The sequence below is a fragment of the Cyprinodon variegatus genome, unplaced genomic scaffold (assembly GCF_000732505.1).
Source record: "Cyprinodon variegatus isolate N-32 unplaced genomic scaffold, C_variegatus-1.0 Scaffold9, whole genome shotgun sequence".
NCBI lineage: Eukaryota > Metazoa > Chordata > Actinopteri > Cyprinodontiformes > Cyprinodontidae > Cyprinodon > Cyprinodon variegatus.
In genome coordinates, this window is record NW_015150462.1 from 2,584,886 (window position 1) to 2,593,502 (window position 8,617).

Below are 8,617 nucleotides of genomic sequence, written 5' to 3' on the forward strand. Positions count from 1 at the left end.
TTATGCACAGCCAGGTATCTGGTATTGGGGCCAAAAAATGGCATTGGCGCAACACTAATTGTTTCTACTTAAATTAGACCGTAAAACACGTCCCTAATCTTTGTCTATTAAAATTTTAACATCTGAGACGTTAATATTTTTCATTAAAAATAAATCAGTTGTCCTAGATTCAAAAGACAAACATTTTTTGTATGCTTGGTTTTATTAGGGAAGATCCTTTGATGTGATTTGGTAAGTACACTACAATACGTAGGGATGGTTTTTCCTGTAGTAGACGTATCTCACATCATCTACTGTATCTTTATGCAGTGACAGGGTACGAGCAGAGGGAGGCTCGCTTTAGTTCGCAGTCGGCTGCGGTCCACCAGCTCTCATCTGAAAAAGTGAGTAGGGACAGATGTGTGAAAAGCAAGTAGAAGAAGCCATTTTGTTTTATATTCTCCTATCAGCCACTATGTTTCCCCTATAAGAAGCCTTTAATTTACTAGACGTTGTTCTCAGACAATATATGAATGTTATTCAATATGTTTGCGAATGTCCGGTGAGGGTGCTTCGTACCCATCTTGAACATCTCGACGCAGACTGGTTTGTCGGTGTGAATGTTGGGATGTCCCGGCATCCAGTCGGAGTAGCTCCAGTCCGACCCGTCCACCCAAGAGGCCTGCTGGTTCTGCAAAGAAATTCATTCTTTTTACATACCAGTTTTATCACCTTGATGTTGGCGAAATGTTTACATTCAGTATTGGAGTAATATTGTTTTATTTTGGGGTTTTAGTTTGGGGATTTACTGAAATGGTTTGGTATCTTAGCAAGCATCTAGCTTCTAATAATATTTCTGATGGAGATGAAGTCCTGAAGTGTAATGTTAACCGGCTTTATTCATTCAAGAATACAGAGAAACCATTATTCTATTTTCTATGCTAAATGCAACAAGCTCACATCATGATGCTGCCAACACCGTGTGACAGTTAGTTCAGTTTTCTCAGGTTAAAAAAAACATGACATTTCTCATAATTCTTCTTTTTATCATGGCCTGTTAACTTATTTTCTGTCCAGTTTGATCTTAAAAGGGCATTTTTACTTGTCTGTATGTGCCTTTGAGTGAATATTGAAGATGTTGAAGCAGAAGTCCGCTCTCCTCCTAAAATCCTAAGTGAGCATTTGTTTCTTTTCGCCGTGCTGAAACATTTGAATACCTTGTACTTACCATCCAATAACCTTGTTTTCAGTTTTAATAGACTAACCAAACAAGTATTAGCACAGAAACTGCACTCCCAAAGATTGTAAATAGTTTCTGATATCATATGGATCAGGACTAGACCTCAGTGCAGCTTAGTACAGCCATGCCATCTTATCAGACAGGCTCAGACTGAAAGGACTCTGAATCTGTCCTTAAACTAACATTCTAATAGATAAATAAAAGAAAAATTCTTGTAAATATAGGAAACTTGCTATGGTGTTCCACAAGGCTCCATTTTAGGCCCTACTGTTTTTAATCTTTATATCCTATAACTGGGTGGATACATGAGGACATATGGTATAGATTTTGCATAACTAAGCTGCTGACCCAGAGCTCCTAATCACGACCCCAATGTATATCGACATATGATGTCATAAATTGAACATTTTCAGCTCAAACAGAACAAAACTTAAGTTTAAATTTTTTGCTTTTTGTGTTGCCGTATGTTCATTATCTATGTTTTTTTAATTTTATGTTTTATAGATTTAGTTTATTAATCATTTTCTTATGAAATATACATATATCAAGAGTTTGCTGGCTAATCTACATTAAGTTTAGAAGATTTTTCCTTTTCATGTCAGTAAAAATCATTCCTATTGAATGAACACATCACCTGGAAAAAACGTGTTTAAATAGATCCAAAAACACCAGAAGTATACATTTATGCCCGTGATGAGGTAAGTAACCATTTCAAAACTGTGAGTTTGACCTTATAAGTTTATAACACCGTTCATCTTCTAGTTATCTGTCTACAGTTTAGGCTCTCCTAGCAACTGGAGTGAGTGAAACTATTCCAAATAAGGGTTCAAGGGTCAATGTTTCATCAAGGTAAGAATAACATTATCTATCTTGTTGATAACATATCTGATGACATTCTCCTTGGCCTCCTTTAGTGCCTCAGTACATGGCCAGTCTGCTTGCATCATCGAGCTTTTGGGTATTCTGAGAGAAGAGGGGCTGTAATACTTCTGCTTTCTTTGTGTGTATTTCCAGAAATACTCTTCCCCTTATTTAGAAATGTTAGTTCTTGATTAAGAAAATAACTTGCCTTGACTGTGGCTCCCAACCAGGTCAGCCTAGGGCTTGTCTTGCCACCCCTAGTTACCAGGGAAACCAGTTGGAAATGGAGATCTCTGCTCGTCACAGAGGCCAGCTCAGCATCTGGGGCAAGATTTCTGCAAAAGGCCTGTGCAGTGGAAATATTATATTATTTATAGCAAAGTGAGGAGAATAGAAATGGAAACGATTTTAATCAGTAGGGGTTGCAACTATTCCTGTTGAAGGCTAGGAAGAAGTCTAACCATGTTTGTTTCTGCTTTTTTGTCACACTTAAATGTCCAATATATAGCCTGAACACAAAAAACTGAAATAACCAAAATCTGTAAGAGGGTACACATATTTATAGGGGCTTGTAAATAGTCCTACCTGGGCGTCTTTGAAGGCCAACAACTTTGGGTTGAACTCGTAGCATTTTCCGTAGATGATCTCCCCTTTACAGGCAACTTTCGAACTTTTGACGGTGGCTCTAGATGGTTCTGTCCCCTGTCTAAATGCACTTGGGATTGAATTTTTTGGCTCCGTTCCCTGTCTGAAAGAAACTGGGATTGACATCTTTGGTTCCGTTCCCTGTCTGTAAGAAACCGGGATTGACATCTTTGGTTCCGTTCCCTGTCTGTAAGAAACCGGGATTGACATCTTTGGCTCCGTTCCCTGTCTGTAAGAAACCGGAATTGACATCTTTGGCTCCGTTCCCTGTCTGAAAGCAACTGGGATTGACATCTTTGGCTCCATTCCCTGTCTGAAAGCAACTGGGATTGACATCTTTGGCTCCATTCCCTGTCTGTAAGAAACTGGAACGGACATTGTTTTCTTAACTTCCTTTTTGAAATGAATGGGGATTGACAACTTCGGCTCTGTTCCTTGTCTGAAGGCAAGTGGGATGGATATTTTTTGCCCAACTTTCTTGCTTGAATCATTCCAGATTGACTTATTTGGCTCAGTTCCCTGTCTGAAAGCAACTGGGATTGACGTCTTTTCCTCCGTTCCCTCTCTGAAACCAGCTGGGATTGACCTTCTGGATTTGATTTCCTGTCTGAAAGCAACTGGTATTGACATCTTTGGCTCGGTTCCCTGTCTGAAAGCAACTGGTATTGACATCTTTGGCTCGGTTCCCTGTCTGAACGCAACTGGGATTGACATCTTTGGCTCAGTTCCCTGTCTGAACGCAACTGGGATTGACATCTTTGGCTCGGTTCCCTGTCTGAATGAAGCTGGGATTGACATCTTCGGCTCGGTTCCCTGTCTGAAAGCAGCTGGGATTGACATCTTTGGTTCGGTTCCCTGTCTGAACGAAGCTGGGATTGACGTCTTTGGCTCAGTTCCTTGTCTGAACGAAGCTGGGATTGACATCTTTGGCTCGGTTCCCTGTCTGAACGCAACTGGGATAGACATCTTCGGCTCAGTTCCTTGTCTGAACGAAGCTGGGATTGACATCTTTGGCTCGGTTCCCTGTCTGAACGAAGCTGGGATTGACCTTCTAGGTTCTTTTTCCCCTCTGAAAGGTACCAGAAGATGAACAGTAGAAGGGTTCTCCATCCGTACCCAACCAGCTCCTTTTCTTTGGGCTGGAACATCAGAGACTGAAAGACAGAAGAAATGGGGGATGAAAAGGTTTGCAGCCCTCATGCTCAAACAAATAGAATGGAATCATTTACACCTGCAGTTTGAGTCAATTTCAGTCCAACTTAAATATCAACAATTCACAACATAGTTTGCAAAAGGTCCAGTGTTGTGTCTGCACTCACCCACTCTCCTGTCCATCTCACTGATGTGCTCCTTGACAAGTCCAGTGTTCAGGTCAACAAGGAATTTCCTTGAGGGTTCTGTTCCTTGTCTGAATCCATCAGGAACAGGTTCACGGGCATCAGGGTGCTGGACGCCCCGCCTAAAGCCATTTGGGAGATGGTTGGTCGGAGCGTTCTGCCGTCTAGGGCCTGGGATCGGAAGAGCTTGGAGACCTATGTAGGTTGTAGACACGAACATTTGGATCAATATATATCACATTTATTGGCAACCCTGGCAGTATAGAGGATTTATTTTTTTGTCTGTTTGTTTATTTTGTGCTCTTTCAGATTGGAGTCCAGTCATCAATCAGCAGCCATTCCAGCCAATAGAATAGCATGTAGTCTTCTTCCATATCACATTTTACAGGGTTGGGTCATTAAGTTAATTCCTCCTTTCAGATTACAGTTTTTTTCCTACTTTAAATAAAAATGTAAGCTGGTAATAATATCTTTTAGCTCTTTACTGACATGTAAAGATGAACACAAATCTTCCTCCTTGAGGGTCATGTTTATTTTATCAGTTTTAAGAAAAGATTTAGCCCTGTATGACTTCAAATTCATACCCCTAGGAAACAGGAAATTACAAATCTCTAAATTAAAGTTTCTACATGCTCTTTACAAAACAGTTAAACTAAAAAGAAATTCAAAATGTTTCAGTTGTTCTAATGACATTTTTATTGAGTTAAGAGAAATAATTATTTGGAATTCAAATTAGTTTCCACCCACTAATAAACGTAGTCAAATTAAAGTTGAATTTGCCTAAATTTTATTCCCTTAAATGCTGCCGGCACAATAAAAGATGGATTTCCATTCAATAATAAGATGTTCTATAAGTAATTAGCACATGAGTCATCATATAATCCTGTAATGAATCTACAAAGGTCTTTTATTTTTACAAGTCAGCAATCTTGTTACCATGGCAATATACCAAAATACAGGGATTTGTTATTTATAACCAAAAAGTAATCCATAATTCGAAAGATTAATTGCCTCGTATCCGAAAAGACACCACATTTGTTTTAAACCATTTATGACCCACTATATTAAAGTAAGGCTGTATCATCTATAAAGTGAGCAACCCAGTAACAAAGATAAAACATACAGTGTAGATCTTACCTGACAGTGTCAGGAACAGCAACACAAATTTAAACATCCTGTAAGACAAATACACCAACTTTCAACAACTGTTTTCTCTCTTATATTTATGCCAGACAAACCCACCCTATCACTTATTAATCAGCTCGATAATCTTTGTAGCACTTTTTGTTCTCTGTAAAGATTCTCCGCTTACCTGAGGCTGCAGTGATCAACTGTGAGCATGGAGTGAAAGAAAGGCTTAGCCTTTATGTTCTAGCCACAGTCATAAATTCCTCTATTATTACAGTCCATAGGATTACTGATTAATCTGAACTTCTTATTGGTTAAAATGTACTGATATTTGGTGGACTTTAACCTGATTAAGGTATGATAGTGCAGAAAAACAGATCTAAGATAAACAACATAAATTACTGATAACTGTAAAGTTTTCCCTTTCAGCTCTGTCATGTTGTAAACAGGATATTTTTGGAGTCTTTGAAAGATGGGAAGGTTGAACTGCTCAGAGGTTCAGGTGGGGAAGCTCAATCAATATTTGGAAAACGTGGTTGCAGCGTGAAATGACAAAACAAAGCGGCAACAAATGTGCTTGCAGTCCGATCTCAGTCTAAATCTGCTGTTTTATGAAGGCCTCAGACATTTTTTTTCAAGCAAAAGACATAATAAACAGGTCAGAGATTACATACATTTCAAAACAGGGTTAGATTAAAAATCAATTTACCATGATTAAAACCGCTATCAAACCTATACTAAGATGCTCATATAACTGGAATTACCGAAAATAACACTGGAGGAGCTGCAGAAATCTAAAGCTTAGGTGGGTTAAATCAGGCAATATGCAGAGAGTTTATATGAAAAGCAAAGTTTTGCCCTTGCAAAACCCCATGTTAAGGGTTATAATGAATGCAGCTTTATACTGAGTGGATAAAATCCATAACAAAATCTGGTAGAGAATCTGTGTTACAGATGTACAATAGACGCACTTTTTCAGTCTCTGATTTACACAACCTGCTAAAAAAAAAAAAAAAGATAAATGAACAAAATGTTAAAGTATTTTTAGATTATATTGCTTCATGTGTAGTTATGCAAAGTGTTGACACAGTGCAGCTAAATACAAATACGTGCCACACTTTTTCAGATGTTGAGTTTTAGTTCAATAATTAAACAAATCCTCAAACAGACAATTTGGCTCAGCAGTGAAAATTGTTATGGTCTAATAAATAAAGTACAAATGATATATAGAGTTGAAAAGCTGCATAACAAGCTGCTTTGTGATTTCAAACAGTTCAAAAGTTCAAGGTTACAATAAGATTTGACGTCTGGTTTTGTGCCCCGCCCCTTTTTCATTGCTGTAGTTGTCCTTGAGGATGCTTTCCAGCATTTAATACTTAAAATAACCTGGCAGGATGCTTACATTGATTTAAAAAGAAACATTAACCCCAGATTGCAAAATATGTGCACAGAAGAGAATGAGTATGGAGGGTTTTCTGTTGGCAGAATAAAGTTAACAAAGGAAGCAGGAAGCGGGTCGATCTTGCTTACAAAATTAAAAGGAATTCCGCCATTTAAACGGCATGTTTTTTTTTATTAAAAAGAATAAACATCTTAACATTTGTTGTATTTCTTTATTTATTTAACAAAGCCGCTGTATTTAGCTGTTTTTCACCTATTTAAGATACGTATTTCCATTTTCGGTTGGTAGTTTTATGCAAATACACGGAAAAGTCTAGATTCTCTGAGGGCCATGAGTAAGTGCGTCCGCCATATTGTGAGTGGCAAGGTCTTCGTAACCACGCGTAACTATGCTTGTAAACGTGTTTTATGTCGAAAAGATACAGATTTATGCAATATATTTTATTGTTATTGATATTTTGAATTAAAAAATTAGGAAGTTCTGCTGATCAATAAGAAAACAATTAATAAGAACGTTGGATTTGTATTTCTCTTTGCGTTACATTCAGTCAGACACTGGTCAATCATGTTTTAGGACAGTCGGATATTCCTAACTTCCCAAACAAAATACCTTTTTTTCTTTATTTTTCTTCACGTATCAGAGACTTTTGGGATCAATGAAATCGTGTAGTTTTCAATCTCAATCTTACGACAGGTTTGAATTTTTTTTTAAACGAGAATAAAGTCATAAAATGATGAGAATGTAGTCGCAACGAGAATAGTCAAACAATTACAAGAATGATGTCGTAAAATTACGAGAATAATGTCGTAAAATATGAGTCGTAAAATTATGAGAATTAAGTAACATTTTGAGAATAAAGTCGTTCTATTACGAGACTTTATTCTCGTAGTGCTTTATTATTTATTCTTAAATAAAATAAAATAAAATATCTAGCCTGGTCATATTAAAGACAAGCTGTGAGGAGAAAAAAATAGTGCCACACGCAATATGGCAGCGATAGTGACGCCCAATTCAGACTTTATGCAGCTTTTACGTTGGGGAAGTAGTGAAACATTTAGCTGCGGTAGCTTGACGGCATCCGTGTGATTACAGTAGAGAGTGTCTGCTTCCTTGGAGCTTTAAACGGCTAACCCAGGCACCAGTGGCCGTCAGGTTAATCAGCTAATTGATCTGGAGGCTGATACAGCGCGCGGCGGCCATATGTTAGACGTTACGCAATGAAGACGACAGTGACAGAGTGACTTTCCGCGACTTAAACCAGCTAGCCCCGCCGCTAGCCTAGCCTCTGTCCACAGCAAACTTCGAGGACTCGTTCGGTGGTCGGTCACCAGAGAGCACACTGCGAGCCTTTCGCCTCACATCCCAGCGGCTCCGTTATTTAACGCCTCACTTTCTACCATCTTCCAATGGCTTTGGTAACAGCGGGGAGGCGGTTCGTTCAGGTCACTTTACGGGAATTTTCGCGGAGAAGCACGGCGGCGGCTTCTTGGGGAGCTTGGCGGACGGCAGAGCGCTGTTTCTCTGCAGGAACACCGCCTCTCAGGTGAGTTATTCTCCCCCAAATCCACTAACGGATTAAAAAGGCTGTTTGAAATAAAGGATCTTTTGTTGTTGTTTTTTTTGTTTTGTTTTTAAAACTGCTTCTTAAACTACTATATCTTCACTGTACTCGGATCAGTTACGTATTTGACTAATATTAATCTCCAACCACCAGGGGCGTTTCCAGGACCTGGGAACATTGGGGACTGAGCCCCAATTTAACTGAAAAAGTCCCCCCTCCCCCCTCAATTGAAGCTTTCTGCAGCTTGTCTGAAACCAAATACTACAATATGTATAGTCTGATGCGTTTAGTATATAATATAATTTTATTTAACCTGTAAATATCAAAAAGAAAATCATGGGGGTGAAAGCATTTTTAAATTCTTGCTGGTGCAATTTGCTAAAAAAAAAAAGTTACTGGCTTGTATTGTTTTTTACAAGTATTAGTTTTTTTCCCTTGTAGTTATACCCAGAGGTCTTTCTTTA

The 8,617-nt window shown here is 38.6% G+C and overlaps 2 protein-coding genes across 2 annotated transcripts in view; one reads left to right on the forward strand and one right to left on the reverse strand.

Annotated features, from left to right (window-relative positions):
• Nucleotides 1–229: 229 nt before the first annotated feature.
• On the reverse strand, nucleotides 230–2,977 carry LOC107087096 (lectin-like). The gene is made up of 4 exons (XM_015378470.1): nucleotides 2,666–2,977; nucleotides 2,289–2,426; nucleotides 559–670; nucleotides 230–375 (listed from the first exon to the last, which is right to left on the reverse strand). The coding sequence occupies exons 1-4, from the start codon at nucleotides 2,975–2,977 to the stop codon at nucleotides 302–304; spliced, it is 636 nt and encodes a 211-aa protein (XP_015233956.1). The 3' UTR covers nucleotides 230–301.
• A 4,666-nt stretch (nucleotides 2,978–7,643) lies between these two features.
• fdx1 (ferredoxin 1) overlaps nucleotides 7,644–8,617 on the forward strand; it is an 8,405-nt gene continuing 7,431 nt past the window's right edge. The window contains exon 1 of the mRNA XM_015378610.1: nucleotides 7,644–8,135. Coding sequence (XP_015234096.1) covers nucleotides 7,999–8,135 — 137 coding nt within the window. The 5' untranslated portion in view covers nucleotides 7,644–7,998. The remainder of the gene's footprint in view (nucleotides 8,136–8,617) is intronic.

Excerpts from the sequence above, each read along its gene's own strand:
- LOC107087096 (XM_015378470.1), bottom strand. The coding sequence starts at position 2,977 with ATGTCAATTCCGGTTTCTTACAGACAGGGAACGGAGCCAAAGATGTCA. Across the intron at positions 671-2,288 it reads GGTTGGGAGCCACAGTCAAG|AACCAGCAGGCCTCTTGGGT; the intron begins GCAAGTTATTTT and ends ATTTCTTTGCAG. Across the intron at positions 376-558 it reads CGTCGAGATGTTCAAGATGG|ATGAGAGCTGGTGGACCGCA; the intron begins GTACGAAGCACC and ends TCACTTTTTCAG.